This window comes from Pristis pectinata, chromosome 5, assembly GCF_009764475.1.
Source record: "Pristis pectinata isolate sPriPec2 chromosome 5, sPriPec2.1.pri, whole genome shotgun sequence".
NCBI classification, from domain to species: Eukaryota; Metazoa; Chordata; class Chondrichthyes; order Rhinopristiformes; family Pristidae; genus Pristis; species Pristis pectinata.
In genome coordinates, this window is record NC_067409.1 from 9,910,456 (window position 1) to 9,932,384 (window position 21,929).

Consider the following 21,929-nt stretch of genomic DNA (forward strand, 5'->3'; position numbering starts at 1 on the left):
TTAAAAACTTACTTAAAAATCAAAAAGTTTTTTTGAAGTTGTTTAGCAGGATAATACAGGGAGGATATTTCCCCTGGCTGAGGAGTCTATGACTGGGGCACAGTTTGAGAATAAGGGGTGGGGCATTTAGGACTGAGATGATGAGAAATTCAAAACATTTTTTTGGAGATTAAGGGAATCAAAGGATATCAGAATATTTTCTGGAAAATAGCGCCAAGGTAGAAAATCAGCCGTTATCTTGATAACACAGAATATGGTACAGCACAGGAGCAGGCCCTTCAGCCCATAATGTCTGTGGCAGAGCCAGCTTGAATGGCCAAATGGTCTCTTCCTCCTCCTATTTCTTATGTTCTTATTAAAACTTTGCAGCCCCCAAAACTGAAAGCAATAAACCTTGAGTTTTAAAAGCTAATTCAAGGACCTGGGAAAAAAACTGCAGTTCCAATTTCAAATATTAAATCCCATGGTTTAAATGTCCTGAAACATACTGGCGCAGACATGGTGGTCCGAATGGTCTGATCCTGTGCTGTTCTCTGCCCAGACCCGCTTACTTTTTGTTACTAACTGACAAGGTCAACCAGAGATGTATCAACTCACCAATGGCAGGGTTTGCCTCACTGCTGCACTTCCAAGCTATTTTGTAGTTTGCAACTGCATCCATGTAGGATTGCTCCTTCTCCATAATGAAACCTGTGTATTCGTATGCCTTGCAACAAGACTGGACAGAGAAAAACTGAACTGAGGTGGATGTCTTTACAAACAGATTTAAAGAATAAAATAAATAACACACCCATATTTTTCACCTCCTCAATACATCCCAAAATACCTCACACCAAACTTGTTACTTTTGAAGTGCAGGCACTGTTGGCCATTCTTGTGATTATCAGATTTAAAACAAAATAAACATGAGCAGTAACTGAGAAAGACACCCCGCCTCGTCACCTGAGACACAGATGAGGTTTCAATCTGGGACAACAGGCTGCGCTTCCTGTTAATGTTCACATTTGGGATCTGGGTGTCATTCTGCAAGGCCAGCATGCATTGCCCAACCCTAATTGCCCTTGGGAAGATGATGGTGAGCTGCCTTCTTAAACCACTGCAGTTCTTCCAGTGAAGGCTCTTCCATGGTGCTGTTGGGTAGGGAGTACCAGGATTTAGACCCAGTGATGTTGAAGGACCAAGGCAGGTTTCCAAGGCAGGAATGTGTGCAGCTTGGAGGGGAACCTGCAGGTGATGGTGGACCCATGCATCTGCTGCCTTGTCCTTCTCGGTGGTAGAGATCGAGAGTGTTGTCAGAGTAGACCTAAAGGTATCAGGAATGAGCCACTTGCCACAGAACATCCAGCTACTGAGCTGCTCGTTGAGCTTCCAGTCACGGATATTGATAGCGGGGCACTTCACGATGGTAATGCCACTGAACATTGAGGGTAGGAGGTTAAATTCTCTCTAATTGTTGATGATCATTGCCTGGCAATCTTATGGCATGAACATTGTTCACCATCTGAATGTCAACGTTCTAATTTCCCCACACACCAAACTTTCCCTTTCATTGACTGAGATCAAGTGGTTAATTTGATAGGTTAAGAGTTACCTTTCCTTTCAATTGAACTGTGTTATTTTAATAGATGTGTGCATTGTGTGACGCCACATGGAAGAACATCTCCAGTTTGCTCCAAAACAGATTATGCCAGAAAGCTATCTGCATGTCGAGGGAGTCGGGGTGATGGGAGAGTGGCAGTAGTCCATGGTCATGCTATGTCTGTCCCACTTTTATATTTTATAAATGTGCTCACACTAGGTTGAAGTTAAAGTTACCAGCGGCAGCTCACCTGATTGTACTGCAAGCAGTGCTTCAGCAAGTCCATCGCAAGATCATATTTTCCTGCTTTAATGTAAATATCAGCCAGCAGAAGCCAGCTCTTCTCAAATTCCTCAGCATCCTTCAGATTCCAGGGTATTTTTGTTATTCTTTTCAACTGATTTCTGGCCCGAGGAATCAGCTTCAAAACCATGCAGGCTTGAGCTACTGCCAGAAGTGAAGGCACATGGTCCTTGTGAAAGAAAAGTAATAATTTGATAAAAGCATTCCATAGGTATATCAGGAGCAAGAGGGTTGTCAGGGAAAGAGTGGATCCCCGTAGGTACCAAAGAGATAATCTATGTGTGCACCTGGGGGATGTGGGCGAGGTCCTAAATTAATAGTTTTCATCTGTATTCACCAAGGAGAAGGACATGGAAGGTAGTGAATTTGGGAAGGGGGTACACTGATAGTCTAGAACATGAAGAAGAGGGAGGTGTTACACGTCATGCAATGCATAAAGATTGATAAATCCCCATGGCTGAATGAGATCTATACCACAAGTGCTATTGGAAGCAAGGGAGGAGATAGCTAGGGTCCTGACGGAGATTACTACATGTTCATTAGCCACAAGTGAGATACCAGAACACTAGAGGATAGCTAATATTGTTTCTATTTAAGAAGGGAAGCAAGGATAAGCCAGGTAACTATAGGACAGTGAGCCATACATCAGTGGTAGGGAAATTATTGGATAAAAAGGGATAGGATTAATGTAGATCTGGTAAAGCGGGGGGCTGATCAGAGATGGTCAGTGCGGCTTTGCACAGGGGAAGTCATAGAATCATGTGAATCATAGAACAAAGTACACACAGAAATGGGCCCTTTTGGCCCATCTTGTCAATGCTGATTATGATGTCTATCTATGCTAATTCCATTTGCCTGCATCATGCCTGTATGCTGTCTCAATAATTTGAGTTGTCTTGAGGAGTTAACTATGAAGGCTGGGTGTAGACATTGTCAACGTGGACTTTAGAAAGGCATTTGACAAGGTCCTGCATGGGAGGCCGATCCAGAAGGTCCAGACACATAGGATAAAAGATGAGCTGGATAACTGGATCCATAAGACATAGGAGCAGAATTAGGCCATTCAGCCCATCGAGTCTGCTCTGCCATTCAATCATGGCTGATTTTTTTAACCCATTCTCCTGCCTTCTCCCCATAACCCTCAACACCCTGACCAATCAAGAACCTATCTCTGCCTTAAATACACCCAATGACTTGCCCTCCGCAGTCCTCTGTGGCAATGAATTCCACAGACTCATGACCCTCCAGCTGAAGAAATTCCTCCACATCTCAGTTTTAAAGAGACATCCCTTTATTCTGAGATGATCTACAACTGCTTGGTGATAGGAGCCAGAAGCCGGAAGCGAAAGATTGCTTTTCCGATTGGTGATGCATTTTGGGAAGTCCAAATAGGAGTAGGACATATACAGTAAGTAGTAGGGTGTTAAAGAATTTTGATGAACAGGGGAACCTTGGTGTTCAAGTCCATAGTTCCCTGAAAGTGGCAACACTGGTAGACAGTGTGGGGAAGAAGGCATATGGCATGTTTGCATAGAATATAAAAGTTGGGATGTTATGTTGCAACTTTACAAACACTAGTTAGATCACACTTGGAGGATTGTGTGCAGTTCTGGTCTCAACACTATGGGAAGAATGTGGTTGCGCCGGAGAGAGTGCAGAGGAGACTCACCAGGATGTTGCCTGCATTGGAGGATTTTATTTATGGAGAGAGATTGGATAGACTGGGCTTGTTTTTCCCAGAGGGAAGAAGGCAGAGGGTGACCTGCTAAGACTATATAAAATTATAAGAGGCATAGATGGGAGAGATAAAATCTTTTTTCCCCTGGTAGGGGTATCAACAACAAGAGGGCACACATTCAATTGAGAGGCATGAGTGTTAAAGGGGATTTGAGAGGAAAGTTTTTTTTTAATATAGAGTGGTTGATATCTGAAATTTGCTGCCAAAGGAGGTGGTGGAATCAGATATAATCAGTATGCTTAAGGGACATTTAGGCAGGCATGAACAGATAAGACATAGAAAGATACGGACCTAATGCAAGCAAAAGGGATTAGTGTAGATAGGCAAAAAGATAGGCATGGAAGCGATGGGCCAAAGGGCCTGTTTGAGTGCTGTACAACTCCATGACTCTAAGTAACGCCATTAAGTGTTAGGATAGTATGTTACATTGTACATTATTGCCAAGTCAATATTTAACTAAAGTAACATATCTTTGAATTGTGTTGATTGCTGAAACGTGCTATCAATCAAAATGCTGCAAAGCACATGCTGTCTATTCCCTGCCAATTTATACACATAGATCAGTTGGTAAAATTATACAAACCATAACGTTTCTCAAAGTAGACGTATTCACTTGGATATGGAAAGTTAAGAGAAGATCTGATTTACCAGAATGATGGCATGAACCATTGACATAAAGCAATAAATCCAAGTAAATTAGGTAGTACCTAACTAGAATCACACAACACAGAAACAGGCCCTTCAGCCCACTGTCTCCATGCAGACCATCAAGTTCCCACCTATACTAATTCCATTTATCTAACTGAAGCATTTAAAATGACCAGATGAATTGATAACACAAACAAACCATTCTCTCTGCTACTACAATCCAGAACAAGGTGATAAACCTTAAAATTAAAATTGGACTACTTAGGGCAATTTCACAAAATACTTTGGTAATGAGAATCTGGAGCTTCCCCCCCACCACCGAAAAAAAACTGTTGAGGCTAAAAAATGTCAATTGCAAATTTCAAAACTGAGATTGATAGATTTTTTGTCAGGCAAAATTAATAAGGGTTGTGAAGTCAAGGGAGGCAGCTGAAGATAAGATACAGATCAACCACAATCTAACTGAATGCTGGTACATGGGATGAGCTGAATGGTTGACTCCTTTTCTAAGTTCACATTAGATTCAGGTGTGTGGTTGGGAGCTTGTCTGCTTGAATGGTCCACCGGAAGGATGTAAGTGGGAAGACAGGGCAGTTGCTACTGACAAAATTGGATTTCTCAGCTGTTGAATTTGCTAATCTCTGTCTAATTGGCCCCATAATTAGCTTTAAGGTCAGTAGGCTAAAAAAAAAGCCACAAAATCGATTACTGATTCCTATCATTGACTTCTGCTAAATGTGTGAGTCTGTAACTATATGAATGTGTGCATCCAGTTTGAACATAGTGCTGGAAAGTTCCCAGTGCCTTTGGATTTGTAAATTAGTTTATTATTGTCACATGTACCGAGGTACAGTGAAGAACTATGCTTTGCATGCCATCCATACAGATCATATGGAGTACAAGGGAAAACAATAACAGAATGCAGAATAAAGTGTTACAGATTACAGAGAAAGTGCAGTGCAGATAGACAATGAGGTGCAAGGTCATAATGAGATAGATTGGGAGGTCATTTGTCCATTTTATCGTACTGTTCAATAATCTTACAACAGTGGGATAAGAAGCTGTCCTTGAGCCTGATGGTATAACACAGTGCAATATCAGTGTGTAAGGGAGATGAGATGGAGGAGAGGGATAAGAGGAACATGGTGAAAAAAGGTACATAAGAACATTGGGTACAAATATCTCCAGCTGTTAACATATCATATTGAAGTCCATTAACAGGTCAAATGCAGTGGTATTTTGACACTAATAAATTACCACTGACTGAATCATTGACTTTCAAATCAAAGGCCATGGGGGGAAATCAAAAAAAAATGTCCATGCTAGAAGTGAAAACAAAAAAATTCTGGAAACATCCTGGAGGTCAGACCGGTGAGCCTTACGTCTGTGGTGGGTAAACTGTTGGAAAGGATTCTAAGAGATAGGATCTAAGAGCATTTGGAGAAACATGGACTGATTAGGGACAGCCAGCATGGCTTTGTGAAGGGAAGATCTTGCCTCATAAGCCTGATAGGGTTCTTTGAGGAGGTGACCAGGAGGATTGATGAGGGTAGTGCAGTAGATGTGGTCTACATGGATTTTAGTAAGGAATTTGACAAGGTTCCGCATGGTAGGCTTCTTCAGAAGGTCAGAGGCCAAGGGATCTGGGGAAGCTTGGCCGTGTGGATTCAAAATTGGCTTGCCTGTAGAAAGCAGAGGGTTGTGGTGGAGGGAGTGCATTCGGATTGGAGGGCTGTGACTACTGGTGTCCCGCAGGGATCGTTTCTGGGACCTCTACTTTTTGTAACATTTATTAATGACTTAGATGAGGGGGTGGAAGGCTGGGTTAGCAAGTTTGTAGATGACACAAAGATCGGTGGTGTTGTGGATAGTGTGGAGGGCTGTTGAAGCTTGCAGAGGGATATTGATAGGATGCAGAGCTGGGCTGACAAGTGGCAGATGGAGTTCAATCCAGAGAAGTGTGAGGTAGTACACTTTGGAAAGACAAACTCCAAAGCAGAGTACATGGTAAACGGCAGGATTCTGGGCAGTGTAGAGGAGCAGAGGGATCTGGGGGTTCATATCCACAGATCACTGAAAGTTGCCTTGCAGCTGGATAGGGTAGTTAAGAAAGCTTATGGGATGTTAGCTTTCATAAGTCGGGGGATCGAGTTTAAGAGCTGCGAAGTGATGATGCAGCTTTACAAAACTCTGGTTAGGCCACACTTAGAGTGCTGTGTCCAGTTCTGGTCGCCTCATTATAGGAAGGATGTGGAGGTGTTGGAAAGGGTGCAGAGGAGATTTACCAGGATGCTGCCTGGATTAGAGAGTGTGCATTATGAGGAGAGACTAAAGGAGCTGGGGCTGTTCTCATTGGAGAGGAGGAGGATGAGAGGAGACATGATAGAGGTATACAAGATATTGAGAGGAATAGATAGAATGGACAGCCAGCTCCTCTTTCCCAGGGCGCCAATGCTCAAAACAAGAGGACATGGCTTTAAGGTATTGGGTGGGAAGTTCAAGGGTGATGTCAGAGGGAGGTTTTTCACCCAGAGAGTGGTTGGTGCATGGAATGCGCTGCCTGGGGTGGTGGTGGAGGCTGATACATTGGACAAGTTCAAGAGATTGTTAGGTAAGCATATGGAGGAATTTAAGTTAGAGGGATATGTGGGAGGAAGGGGTTAGATAGTCTTAGGTGTGGTTTGAAGGGCGGCACAACATGGTGGGCCGAAGGGCCTGTATTGTTCTATATTGTCAGGGAGCACATGTGGAAAGAGAAACAGAGTAAACAGACCCTACATAACATTAACTCTGTTTCCCTTTTGACAGGTGCTGCCTGATGTTTCCAGTATTTTCTAGTATATACTTTTACCTTATGTTGCCCACTTTAAAGAGTTATGATCTTAACTGACATAGGTGGCCTTCCATCTTATAGCTAGCTTGTCAACACATCAACATCTCAGCATTATGCCAACCACGGCTGCTGCACCTAAAGCAGCAACCCTCACTCAAAATGGTGGCAAGCAATTTGTTCTCTATAACTTTAACTAACATTAACAGGAGATCAATGGTGCCGGAACGTGGTGACTCATTGCAAGCTGCTCTCTGCAGATCTATTCATTTCTTCCATTATAATCGTTCTACCCTTTTAAATCTAAATTCTATGACTTTAAGATGGCCTTGCACCTAATTGTCTATTTGTACTGCACTTTGTATGTAACTGTAACACTTTATTCTGCATTCTGTTATTGCTTTTCCTTGTACTACCTCAATGCACTGTTGTAATGTAATGATCTGTATGGATGGCATGCATAACAAAGATTTTTCACCATACCTTGGTCAGTACATGTGACAATAATAAACCAAATTAGCGTTATGGTCACCTTAGCTGCAGCCATTTCTGTGAATGTCTCAAGGGCCTTTTCCACATTGGATCGATCGTTGGTGGCCATCAGACAGCTGTTCTGTAGCAATATACGTTGCTCCTGTTCTTGTTGTGTCTGAGGATGGTACTCCTTCAATAGCTTCTCTGCTGTCCTGACTGCAAGCTGATCTATCTCCTTTTCATTGGGCTCACCACTATTCCGTTATTTTAAAAGAAAGGAGAAAAAAAAGAGATACACTGTGAATTACTTTTGAGAGATTTCAGGATAAATATTGCTGTAGCTGAGATTAGCATTTTCATGACATTTCTCTCATAGCCAGGGATTTAACACTAAAGTAATGCCCAGTCTAATTCAGCAAGAAGTCTTATTATAGTAATGCTTTTATTCTGAGGCCAAAGTGATGTAAAACATATATTCACACATGTTTAGATTCCACACATGATGCAAAATATGGAAAAGGTGGCATCAATGCCTCAGGGTGTGCTTTCCATCCCTGTTCTAGACAAACGAAACAGCAACAGTTTCAAACCTGATCTGAGTGAGTTTGCTGGTCTCCTGCAAAGCAGCAGCAAAGAAGATATGGTTGATGTCGGTGTTGCTGGGTTAGGAAGGAGAAGGGTACATTGAACAGGTTTCCCCCTTCTAACCATGATCTAAAGACGTTGTATGAGAAGTGTCCAAACATGGGAATATAACAAGAACAGGACAGGACCTGGCTTGGCTGTAACTTCCTCCACAGTTCAATAAGTTTCTGCAACATGCTTGTACACGTATATACTGGTTGTTTGAAATAATGTCATGTTGTACTCAATGGAATAGATTTTTACTTTGGCATATTGGTGTGAGATGGGCAAAAACAAAATGCCAGCTCATTTTACTTGGCTCCCAATTTCTATCAAAACCAAAAATCAGGGGAGCTGTTAAATGCAGCCCAGTCCATCACACAAACGAGCCTCCCTTCCATTGACTCCATCTACAGTTCCCGCTGCCTCAGGAAAGCAGACAACATAATCAAGGACTCCTCTCACCCCGGACATTCTCTCTTCTCCCCTCTCCCATTGGGCAAAAGGTACAAAAGCCTGAGAGCACGAACCACCAGACTCAAGACTAGTTTCTGTACCACTGTTATCAGACTCTTGAAAGGACCTCTCATACGCTATAAAATGAATTATTGAACTCCCAATCTGCCTGGTCATGGCCGTTGCACCTTATTTGTGTACCTGCACGGCACCTTCACTGTGACTGCAACCTTTATTTTCTGTATTCTGTTTACTTTTCACTACAGATTTAAATGACTACTATGGGGGGGAACATATTAAGGGCACACAAATTTTACTTAAATGGGCATCTACGTATATACAATGATCTAATGACAGATGGATGCAGGATTGTCCTGTACTACTGCTGTGGTCCCCACCACCATCTGAACCTGCCAATGCTGTTTAGCCTGAATGACTTCTCATTGTTTTGATGACTGTATTTGTTGGCACCCACCTCATTGGATACAACAAAAGTATGTTAGATATTTAGACAGATAATGAACTAGGGTAACAAGATAACTGCACTGAACCTGAGGTCTTCATCCAGGGTTTCAAACACACTGCCCCCAACGATCTCACTGTTAGGATTAAGACATATCTGGATCATGTTGTAAATGGCACTTTGACCCCAGTCACTGTCCTTGCGAGCTTTATTAAAATGTTTCAGTGCTGCATTTGGCTGCCCTGTATACCTGGGAGTAAAAAGATAAAAATGTGCTGAAATGCTGTCTGCAGTACAATGGATAATTCTTGTCAATAGTTCAGAAGCAGTGTCACACTTCTCAAAACCTCAGTGAAAATTGCTACATCTTCCACATTGATTTGGTCCCTTCCCTTAAAGGTAAAGACCTACATGAAGATCAGGTTACACAAGCACATGCACCCTCTGACACCTTGAGCAAGTAACAGCTTGCTGTGTGAGTAACTAAGATGGCTAATTGACAGCCCATTCAGCAGTGGGGTGAATCATAACCAAGGTCCTATCATTTCCTTCTCTTTCAGCTTTAAAACTCTTTCTTAGTATTAGTTACAAAGGTCAGCATCTGCTGCAAATCTTTAATTGTTCTGAAGTAGATTGTCTACTTCTTCATTCAGGGTCAACATCTGATATCACAGAAAGGCCATACTGGGTAAGGAGCAACATACAATCTGCTGGAGGAACTCAGTGGGTCAAGCAGCATCCGTGGAAGGAATTGTCAATGTTTTGGGTTAAAAGGCGAGGCCAGTATAAAGCGGGGAAGGGGAGAGGTGAGAAAGGAGTCCGAGGTGATTGGTGGACTGAGGTGGGGTGTAAAATGACAGGCAGGTTGTTCCAGGTAGGAGAGGGGAGTGGGTGTGGAGCTGGGAGATAGGAGGCTTCCTCTTGTACATCGAGCTTTCAATTGAAATCGTTGGATAGCAATTGGAATTAGGAATCCTGGTTGATGTTCCTCTTCCTCACTTAGGGCAGCAATGTTAATCATTACTTTCAGGTGCCAATGAAACTCTGATTGTTATTTGGAGAAGGGGAAAAGAGCTGGGGGTGGGAGAGAGCAGAGGCACTGCAAAACTACTTAGTTCTAGAGGCATTTATGTACAATTAACAGACTAACACCTTTTTAAACACAGGTTGTACAGTATGGGAGAAAGTTCTCTTTAACGCGTAAGATTTAGAAATTCTTTTAAGTAAGTCCTAATTAAGGCGTTTAGGGAAGGTGGGACTTTGCTGCAAAATGGACTTCATCATACACTGGGTTCCAAAGCTCAGGTGACCCCACTGGTCCAGTATACAATTCTTGCTGGGTTTCTGTAAGCATTAAAGACATGCTTACTGGTAAGATGCCAGGATATCCCTTCTCCTGTTAGGTAGCCAAGTATTCATACATATATAAGACAAGACAAGACAAGACAAGGCCTTTATTAGTCACATGTACATCAAAACACACAGTGAAATACATCTTTTTGCATAGTGTTCTGGGGGCAGCCTGCAAGTGTTGCCACGCTTCCGGCGCCAACATAGCATGCCCACAGCTTCCTAACCTGTACGTCTTTGGAATGTGGGAGGAAACCTGAGCACCGGGAGGAAACCCGAGCACCGGGAGGAAACCCACACAGACACGGGGAGAACGTACAAACTCCTTACAGACAGTGGCCGGAATTGAACCCGGGTCGCTGGTGCTGTAATAGCGTTACGCTAACTGCTACACTACTGTGCCTGCCTTAGTGATCTACTTTGGATACTGTTTATATACGTATAACAACTGATTGAACAGAATCCCAATGGGGCACTTTTGCAAGTAAAAACAAGTACACTAAAACTCTATAATCCAGCACCTTTATGACTTCTGCAGTTCCAGAGTAGTAGATTTTCTGGATTATTGGATGTAACTCCTATTAATACCCAAACACACTTTTATTTACGTGTTACACAGTGGTATAATAAACTTTCTACTGAATCTGGTGAGCTTAAATGGAGTGGAAAATATACAAGCACTCTGGACCTTGGCTATGGCTGCAAACCTATCAACGATCCTGATCACTGGTGTTCCTGACCCCAACCCTGGCTCTGGCTGCAGATCCGGCCCACAGTCCAGATCCTGGACCTGGCCATACACTGGACCCTCACTTGCATTCTGGATCCCTGGCTCACATTCTGGACTAATGAGTGCGTAAGGATTAAGTGATTGGATGCCGGATTATATAAATTTTCCTGTGTATGCATATTAACAGTAACATTGTGGTCTACATGAAAGTCCCAAGCAGGGTCAAAAAAACACAGCCTGTAAATATCCAAAGCTCCATGTCCTAATCCTGAGGCAGAGATTATGAGGCAAAATGCTCCAAGTGCCTGCTACCTTGGTTGTTAGTGTTTGCAGTCTGCCTCTTGTACTGTGACACGAGTGTGCAGTTCTGGTCGCCTAGCTATAGCAAAGATGTTATTAAGCTGGAAAGGATGCAAAAAAATTCACAAGCATGTTGCCAGGACTGGAGGGTTTGAGTAATAAGAAGAGACTGGATAAGCTGGGGTTGTTTACCCTGGACTTTAGGAGGCTGAGAGGTGACATTATACAGGTTTATAAAATTATGAGGAGCATAGATAGGGTAGATAGTCACTATCTTTTTTCCAGGGTAGGGGAGTCGAAAACTAGATGGCATAGACTTAAGTTAGGAGGGAAAAGATTTAAAAGGGACCTGAGGGGAAGGTTTTCACACAGAGGGTGGTGGGTATGTGGAACGAGCTGCCAGAGCAAGTTTGAAAGAGGAGCAACAGATAATTTGCTGGAGGAACTCAGTGGGTCAAGCAGCATCTGTAAAAGGAAAGGAATTGTTGATGTTTCAGGTCAAAATCCTGCATCAGGACTGAGAGTGGAGAGGCAAGATAGCCAGTATAAAGAGGGGAAGGGGAGAGGAGGGGAAGGTGATTGGTGGACTGAGGTGGGGTGTAAAATGACAGGCAGGTTGTGCCAGGTAGGGGAGGGGAGTGGGTGTGGAGCTGGGAGATAGGACAGGTACGTGGATACGAAATGTTTAGAGGGATATGAGTGAAACACAGGCAAATGGGACTAGCTCAGGTAGGCACCTTGAGTTGGGCTGACGGATGTGTTTCCATGCTGTATAACTCTATGACTCTAAGTTCGTCATGAACTACCCATTGACTCGGAGCCTAGATCAGCTATACCCAATAGCCCATTGGGCTTTCTACTAGTTATTTTCCATTTCTATTCTATTCATAATAAATCTAATCGATACCCATTGGATAAAGGGAATGTTGGTAGACAGCAAGATGAAAAAGATCCCCTCCCCCTCATCATACCAAAGTAATCTTGCTCTATCACAAAGAGGGTCTTCAAAGTTCACTTCCTAGATACTCTAAAAGGATGGGGGGGGGGGGGGGGGTGGCGGAATTATGTGCTCCTTTAATATTCCTGGAGTGTTTTAATTCACCTCTTTATCTAATGCCCTGTACTGAAAATGTTGTAAAAACCATTTGGAAACAACTTCCACTTGATGTGGTGCTGCAGTATCACTCCAATACCATACAGCTTTGTCATCTGTGACTATTATTGAAACACGTGTCAGGTGCTATTGGATCTCAGGTAGTTTAACATAATGAATAGGACCAGGAGTAGGTCATACAACCCCTTCAAGTCTCCTTCATCATGGCTAATGGGATCATTTCCTCAACACGTTCCCCAAAACCCTTGATTCTCTTAAAGTCTAGAGGCTTATCTATCTCAGCCTTGAATATACTTAATGACTCAACATTCAAAGCTCTCTGCCATAGAGAATTTCAAAGGTTTTATGAGAGACGATATTCCTTCTCATCTCAATCTTATTTTGGGCGACCACATTTTAGAGACAATACATTCTAGTTTTACACTTCCCCACTACAGCAAACATCCTCTCAGCATCTACCCTGCCAGCCCCCTCGTGATCTTGTATCTTTCAATAAGATCACCTCCAATTTTTTTTCCAAATTGCAAAGAGTTTCATACTTTATCTGGGATTTTTCCAACATACCAAATAAAGAAATTAACAAGCTACCTTAATGCATCTTAAAGTTCATCTACATTCATACCAATTACTTTTGATACAAAAAAGTCTGATTTTGGATTCATCCTCCATAAAGATGATAGGACTAAGAACAAGATTTTCCAAACATGCAAGCCCACAAATTCTAAACAGTCTAAACCAATGAACATAAAATAGTCTTGTCAGCCAGATTGTCAGGGCAGGGTCTTACACTTGGCCAAAGAAATGTATTTCAGAAATATTTCAGGTTCTGTTGAGACTTTATTTACCAGAAATAGAGGCCTCTGCAATAATTAAATCCTGGTTCCATGATTGTCTTTGGTGATTTCTTTTCTGCTATATTCAAAACCTCTGGCACTTTTTCAAGTTTTCCTGTTTTTCTGAACAATGTAATCAACTTGCTTAAGACCAAGAAATTGTCTGCCAAAAGGGGAGAGAAAAATTTGCAGACCTTTCAAGATAATTCAAATTGTTATTCATTGCTATGTTAGTAAAACCAAATATTCTCTATTAAATAAATTATTCAATGAAAAGGACAGATGAACATTTCTGCCCTAGAAAAATAAAACCTTCCAACATAACATCAATTATTTAATGACAACTTTTGAAAAGGAAACTGGATGCATAATGAAAAGAATAAATATCTTGCAAGCCTTTTATTAAAATTTGTTGGAGATGATGAGGGGTTGGGAGGGAGTGAAGAGATTGGGTCTAATTAGATAGTTCGTTCATAGAGCTGGCAAAAGCAAAGTGTGCCTCCTGCGAATCTGTGATAAATGATAAGGTAGGGTAATAAATGGATTGCATACCAAATAAGTTTGCTTAACACATAAATTGTTGGAAATATTCAGCAGTGCAGGCAGCTTCTGTGGAGAGAGAAACAGAATTAACATGTCAGGACAATGATTCTTCAACAGAACCAGGAAAAGTAAAAATCAAACATGCTTTGAGTTGCAGAGAAGAGTGAGGGAACGTGGAATATCTGTAATAGGGTGGACACCAGAAAAAATGAATGGCACAAGTGGCAGTGGTGCCGACTGAGAGAGGACGGTGAAGAACCGATCTGTCTGGAGGACATGTAAATATGAGGAGAGAGGAGACAGGAAAAAAAATACTGGAGCTGTGACATACAAAACATCGGGGTTACTGGAAATCTAAAATCATGACAGCTTAGTTAAACCTAGTAGATCAGGATTCATCTGTTGAGAAAAACAGAATGAACCTGACAGGTTGATGATCATTCATCAGTTCTGATAAAAGCCTGGAAAGGTTGGTTAACCTTAGGTAGGAGACTTCAATGTCCATCACCAACAGTGGCTTGGTGGTACCAGCACAGACTAAGCCAGTTGGGTACTGAAGAACAGAGCTATCAAACTGGGTCTGCAACAGGTAGTGGGTGAACAACCATGAGGGATAAACCTACTTGACCTCATCTTCCCCAATCTACCTTTGGCAGATGCATCTATTCATGATGGCATTGGTAGAAGTGACCACTGCACAATCCCAGTGGAGAGAAAGTCCTGTCTTCACACTTTCCATTGTGTTGCATGGTACAATGATCATGATAAATAGTAGAGTACCAGAACTGACCTATATAACTGGGCACCCATGAGGCACTGTGGACCAGCAGAAACAGAAATGTATACCACCACAATCTGTAACTTCATGGCTTGGTATATCCCTCACTCTAGTATTACCATCAAGACAGAGGATCAACACTCGTTCAATGCAGAACGTAGAAGAACATTTCTGGAGAAGCTCAAGGTATACCGGTTACAGCTGTACATGGGACACCATGTTACAGTTGTACAAAATGTTGGTTCAACCACACTTGGAATATTGTGCGCAGTTCTGGTTGAAAAGATGAGAGGGTGCAGAAAAGATCACAAGGATGTTGTTGGGACTGGAGGGCTTGAGTTATAATGAGAGACTGGATAGGCTGGGGCTGTTTTCCCCTGGAGCGAAGGAGTCTGAGGGGTGACCTTATAGAAGTTTATAAAATCATGAGGGGCACAGATAGGGTAGGTGATCACAGTGTTTTTCCCAGGGTTGAGAAGACGTAGTTTTAAGGTGAGTGGGGCAAGTATTAAAGGGGATTTGAAGGGCAAGTTTTTCCACACAGAGGGTGGTGGGTGTATGGAACGAGTTGCTAGAGTAGGTGGTAGAGGTGGGTACAATTACAAAGTTAAAAAGAAATTTGGACAGGTACATGGATAGGAAAGGTTTAGAGGGACATGGGCCAAATGCAGGCAAATGGGACTAACTTAGATGGGCATCTTGGTCAGCATGGACAAGTTGGGTTGAGAGGCCTGTTTCCATGCTATATAACTCTATACCGAGTATGAAGGTGTCAGTCTAGCAGAGCTGAAATACAGCGCTATGTGTGTGCTAAACAGCAAAAAGTAATAATCTAGTATCTTTGAGTACTAATTTTAAATTCATGCTACCATAATTGTCACTGGCATTTCCTCTGTCTGGGAGTCAGTTATGAGAGATAAAAAGTGAGAGATAAGCAGAATGTGCTCTTCTTTAACACTAAATTAGTGATTGCATCATGGAATGCTTTGCCCCTGAACCACTAATGGAGAATGGAACTTTCTTGAGATGAATGTATTTGACAATATGTTGTCCTATGGCACCTTATTGATAGACTTATATATGGACACTAAGAGAACTAAAATGGATGCTACTTTTATGCAGTGGAGCAATAATTGGCAGAATCTTACTAATTAGACATATTATAATGATTAGGAAACAGTGCAAGCCAAAACTAAACAATTTGATCTTAACATCCTATGAGATTAATCATCAACAAAAACCAAAATACATCAGATGAAATAAAAACAGAAAATACAAATTACTCATTCATTTCTGATTACCCGAAGTGTTAACTCTGTTTCACTCTTCGTGAATGCTCCCTGATTCACTATTTCACACTTTCTGTTTTTATTTATGCTGTTTATCAACCAGTCTCTGATAAAACTGTGAATGGAATTTCTGGACTAGACACAAAACTGATAAATACCTGGTGATCCCTGCAGCAGTTGTCGGTAATAGAATATAGCTTGTCCATATTCTTGTTTCTTAAACATAAGGTCTGCCATCATCTGCAGAGAGAAAGAAGTTTACCTCCAATTGACATTATCATCCCCATCAATATCTACCCCTCATTACCCTTTCCCAATACCCCAGTGTAACAGCAGCAACAATATTGCAGGCCACCCTATGGGGGGGGGGGGGGGGGGGAAGTACAATCAGAATCATTCAGGAAATCTAAAACAGAGCCCAGCCAAGTATAAATCAACCCATTTCCAGCTTCATTGGAGACAGGACCAAGGCCAGATAACCAATCCTATTGCTGGTTGGTTGTTTCCATATTTTAATGAGGGTGAAGGATGTATTGGAATTGGAATCAAAATTGTTTTATTATTGTCACTTGTACCGAGGTACAGTGAAATTGTGTCTTGTATACTGTGTGTGGGAACATGAAGGGACGTCTGGAAGAAGGTTTGATGGTGGTTGAGGGGTTAGGGTTACAATAAATGAACCAGCATTATAAAACATCTTGGTCAACAGTGCTTTAAAATATGTATAAACAGACATACCATGTTAACGTCATTATTGTTTTCTATGTTCTTCAGTAACTTGATGCACTGATATTCACACGAATCACTGTCTCCTTTGGCCAGGTACAGCTGGGCAAGTTCTATCAACAGCTGGGAAAACAATGATATGGGAATGAAACACTGTTACCTGGAAATACACAGAATTGACAGCACAAAGACTTGCCATTTGGCTCAACTGCCTGGGCTGCGTTTACGATCCATACAAGTTTCCTTCCACTCAATTTACCACTTCCTGCATATCGTAGGAAGTAGAAGCAGTAGGTCATTTAGCACTTCACATCTGCTCTGTCATTCAGTAAGATTATGGCTCATCTATTACCTCTTTCCTGCAATAACCACTTAAACCCCTGGTATCCAAAAATCTATCTCACCACTGTCTTGAACAGGCTCAGCAACGGAGCCTCCCCAACCCTCCTGAGCAGAGAATTTCATCTGGATTAAGGAATTTCTATATAAGACAAGATCTTTATTAGTCACATTTACATCGAAATACACAGTGAAATACATCTATTTTTGCATAGTTTGCTGGGGGCAGCCACAAGTGTCGCCATGCTTCCAGTGCCAACATAAAATGCCTGTACGTCTTTGGGACGTGGGAGGAAACCGGAGCACCTGTAGGAAACCCACGCAGTCACAGGGAGAACGTACAAACTCCTTACAAGCAGCGGCCGGATTTGAACCCAGGTTGCTGGTGCTGTAAAGTGTTACGCTAACCACTACACTACCATGCCTGCCCCTCATGTGTCTGTACTGAATAGTCAACCCCTTATTTCGAGAGTGTAATCCCTTGTTCTGGACTTCATTGCCAGGGGAAATATCATTCTTGCATCCACCTTGTCAAGTCCCTTAAGAATTTTGTATGTTACAATGAGGTCACCTCTCATACCTCTAGACTTTAGAGTACAGCTAAGTCTGATTAAAATTACTGCTCACGGGACAGTCCCCTCATTCCAGGAATCAATCTGTTGTATCCTCTCTATCTGAAGTATATCCTTCCTTAGGTAGGGAGACTGGATGTGTACGCAATATGCAAATTACAACTGCAGTAAAACTTTCTCCATTTTCTGTCAATTTCACCAGTTTAGAATTTGGATTATTAAGATTCACACATTTTTTTAAACCTTGTGATTCAATACATATGAAGGATAACACATTATTGAAAATTGTAATTTACCTCATAATTGTAAATGTATGATTTTCATTGTGGATTTTCCACACACCCTGATATGCTAATGCATAGAGGCAACCAGACTCACACAATGGCACCCGACATTCAGTGCATGTTTAGATGCCACTACTGTAACTTTCAGTGGCACATGAGTACCCTGCTCATGCAGAAGAGGGATATCATGGTGCTCATGAAGCATGCTTCTGTCAACTTAAAGAGGGCAAGTCTGAGCAAGTCCCAGGCCAATGCTGGAAAACCAACTCAGGTACTTGCATCTTTAAGTTATTTACTTCCCTGACTCTCCTTCAGTATCCTCCTCTTCACCTCCACTCCACCTCACTGTACCGACAATATGTGGGGCACGGACAGGTGGTTCGCAACCTACTGGCAAGTATTTAGTTTATCGGTTAGCATCCTTAGTGGTCGATGAAAGCAGCCAGTTTTTTGTTGGTGCTTTAAGTTTAAGTACTTACAGTTTTTGATCAGTGTTCTTAGTAGTTAATTTCTTTTTAGTGGTTAAGGTGATTGTTTAAAACTCAAGTGGTTCACCAATGACATTTGGGGCAGGAAGACTTGTATTCTTACCCTGCCTGGCCTATAAATGCACACTTTTCTAAATAAAAATTTCCTTTTACTCACTTTTGGGTTGTTTTCTACAAAGTTCAATCCCTCGGTATAGTATCGGATTGCCTTGTCATAGTCTTGCTGGTCCACTGATAGTTGAGCTATCTGGGCACAGATTGAGGCCGCCAGCTGATTCTGGATAGGAATCATATCAGACTGCTCCACCAACAGGCGCTTCAGTAGTCGTCCTTGTAGTTCGAATGCCTAAAAAACACTTCATATATGGCAGAAACTCGACAACACAAGTCCAACGTCAAACACTTGGCTGAAAGTCTTGCACATACTTAGGATTTATGTGCATTTGGAAGGGCAGGAACTCTGATTTGGGATAGTCAGCATGGCTTTGTGCAGGGAAATCCTTTCTTACCAAACTTGATTAAGTTCTCTAAGGAGCTAACAAAGGAGACTGATGAAAGATGGGCTGTCTGCATGAACTTTAATAAGGCATTTGACAAAGTCCCACATGGTAGGCTGGTCCAGAAGGTTAAGACAAAGGGATCCAAGGTGAGCTAGCTAATTGGATCCAAAACTGACTTGGTGGTAGGAGGCAGGGGGTAGTGGTGGAGGATGTTTTCCTGACTGGGAGTCTGTGACTAGTAGGTTAACGTGGGTAATATATGGTGGTGTAGCACAGGGACCTTTATTTGTGAGGTAATCACAGGTGTAAATATAGGAGGTAATGGTTAGTCAGGTCATGGATGACATGAAAACTGGTGGTGTTGTGGATAGTGAGGAAGGATGTTTAAGGCTACAGCAGGATACATATCAGATGGAAAGTTGGGCAGAGCATTAGCAGATGGAATTTATTCCTGACAAGTGCAAGGTGATGCAGTTTGGGAAGTCAAATAGGAGCACGACATATACGTAGAACATAGAACAGTGCAGCTCTGAAACAAGCCCCTTGGTCCACAACGTCTGTGCCGAGCATGATCCGAATCTAAACTAATCCCGTCTACCTGCACAAGGTTCATAGCCCTCTACTCCCCTCCTGTTCGTGTGTCTGTCTAAATATTTCTTGCGATACTATTGTATCTGCTTTACCACTTCCCCTGGCTGTGTGTTCCAGGTAGCTACCACCCTCTATGTAAAAAATAAACATGCCTTGTAAATCTTCTTTAAACAATCCCTATCTCACCTTAAAGATATGCCCTCTCACATTTGACATTTTGGTACAATTACAATGTTTAATAGACATTTGGACAGGTACATGGACAGAAAAGGTTTAGGGGGATTTGGGTCAAACACAGGCAAATGAGACTAGCTTGGATAGACATCTTGGTGGGTATGTTGGGCTGAAGGGCCCATTTCCCTGCTGCATGACTCCATGCCTCTATTTCTATCCTGGGAGAAAGACTCTGACCATCTGTGCCTCTCATAATTTTATATATTTCTATCAGATCGCCCCTCAGCCCATAACACTCCAGGGGAAACAATCTAAGTTCGTCCAACCTTTCCTTATAGCTAATAGTCTCCAATCCAGGCAACATCCTGGTGAACCTCTTCTACACCCTCTCCAAAGCCTCCACATTCTTTCTGCAATGTGGCAACCAGAATTGGACACAAATTTGCCCTAACCAAAGTTTTAGACAGCTAAAACATGACTTGCCAACTTTTATACTCAATGCCCTGATCAACGAAGGCAAGCATGCCATAAGCCTTCTTTATTACCTTATCCACTTGTGTTGCTATTTTCTGGGAACTATAGACTTGCACCACTGGATCCCTCTGTACACCATGGCTCTGTACACTTCTGCCATTTACTGTATAAATGTAGTAATTGTATCTGATTCCAGTACTGATATACAATAAATGGTATGGCACTAAGGAATGTTGATTAACAGAGAGACCTAGGGGTCCAAGTACATAGTTCCCTGAAAGTGGCAACACAGGTCAATAGGGTGCTGAAGAAGGCATATGGCATGCTTGCCTTCATAGGTCGTGGCATAGAATATAAGAAGTTGATACAATACATTGCAACTTTACAAAACACTGGTTAGACTGTACTTGGAGTATCATGTGCAGTTCTGGTCACCACACTATAGGAAAGTTGTGATTCAATGGAGAGAGTGCAGTGGATGTTGCTTGGATTGGAGAACTTTAGTCATGGTGAGAGATTGGATCAGCTGGGCTCATCTTCACTGGAGCAAAGGAGACTGAAGGGTGACCTGATGGAAGTAAGTAAGATTATGAGGGGCATAGATAGGTCAGAGAGTCAAAATCTTTTTCCCATGGTCAGGGTATCAAAAACAGGAGGGCATAGATTTAAGTTGAGAGGAAGGAGTTTTAAATCGGAATCAGATTTATTATCAATGACTTATTTGACATGACATTTGTTGTGTACGGCAGCAGTACAGTGCAAAGATACAAAACTACTATAAAATACAAAATAAATAGTGCAAACAAAAATGAATAAGGAGGTAGTGTTCATGGACCATTCAGAAATCTGATGGCGGAGGGGAAGAAACTGTTTCTGAATTGTTGAGTGTGGGTCTTCAGGCTCCTGTACCTCCTCCCTGATGATAGTAACAAGAAGGGGGCATGTCCCGGATGGTGAGGGTCCTTGATTATAGATGCTGCCTTCTAGAGGCACCGCCCCTTGAAGATGTCCTCAATGGTGAGGAGGGTTGTGCCCGTGATGGAGCTGGCTGAGTCTACAATCCTCTGCAGCCTCTTGCAATCCTGTGCATTGAAGCCTCCATACCAGGCGGTGATGCAACCAGTCAGAATACGCTCCACCGTATATCTATAGAAAGTTGTAAGTGTCTTCAGTGACGTACCAAATTTCTTCAAACTCCTAACAAAGTAAAGCCACTGGGTCTACTTCATTAGGAGTCTTGATGGGGTCTGTTTTCTCCTTTCCAACCTCCACCACAATACTAGTATTAGTATACAAATGCATGATGTCCACAAGAATTTTGGGAGCCTCATCTTCATCAAAGCCCTCATAATGAGCTTGTGTCCCACTGAGTCAAATGCCTTAGCAAGATCCACAAACAGCACAGCCAGTTCTTTTTGGCATTGTTTGGACCCTTTCGTGATGTTCTGCAGTATGGTAATATTCTCACTGCAACCTGTAGTGTTTACTGAGAATCCCTTTTGCCTTGGATAAAGGGGATCTGAGGGGCAAGTTTTTTTTTACACAAAGCATGACTGATATCTGGACATCACTGCAAGAGGAGGTGCTGGAATCAGATACAATTATTACATTTAAGAGGTATTGAGATAGACATTTAAACAGGCAAGCTATACAAGGATACAGTCCTAATGCAGGCAAATGGGATTCGTGTATATGGGTAAAGAAGTCAGCACTGACATGGTGAGCTAAA

General features: G+C 42.2%; 1 protein-coding gene across 1 annotated transcript in view; it reads right to left on the minus strand.

Annotated features, from left to right (window-relative positions):
- Positions 1 to 21,929, minus strand: part of LOC127570500 (tetratricopeptide repeat protein 21B-like) — a 71,047-nt gene that overhangs the window by 3,234 nt on the left and 45,884 nt on the right. Inside the window, exons 20-27 of the mRNA XM_052016137.1 lie at positions 18,619 to 18,807; positions 16,791 to 16,901; positions 16,211 to 16,292; positions 13,455 to 13,605; positions 9,204 to 9,365; positions 7,631 to 7,826; positions 1,830 to 2,051; positions 598 to 718 (exon numbers count right to left, since the gene is read on the minus strand). Coding sequence (XP_051872097.1) covers positions 598 to 718; positions 1,830 to 2,051; positions 7,631 to 7,826; positions 9,204 to 9,365; positions 13,455 to 13,605; positions 16,211 to 16,292; positions 16,791 to 16,901; positions 18,619 to 18,807 — 1,234 coding nt within the window. The remainder of the gene's footprint in view (positions 1 to 597; positions 719 to 1,829; positions 2,052 to 7,630; positions 7,827 to 9,203; positions 9,366 to 13,454; positions 13,606 to 16,210; positions 16,293 to 16,790; positions 16,902 to 18,618; positions 18,808 to 21,929) is intronic.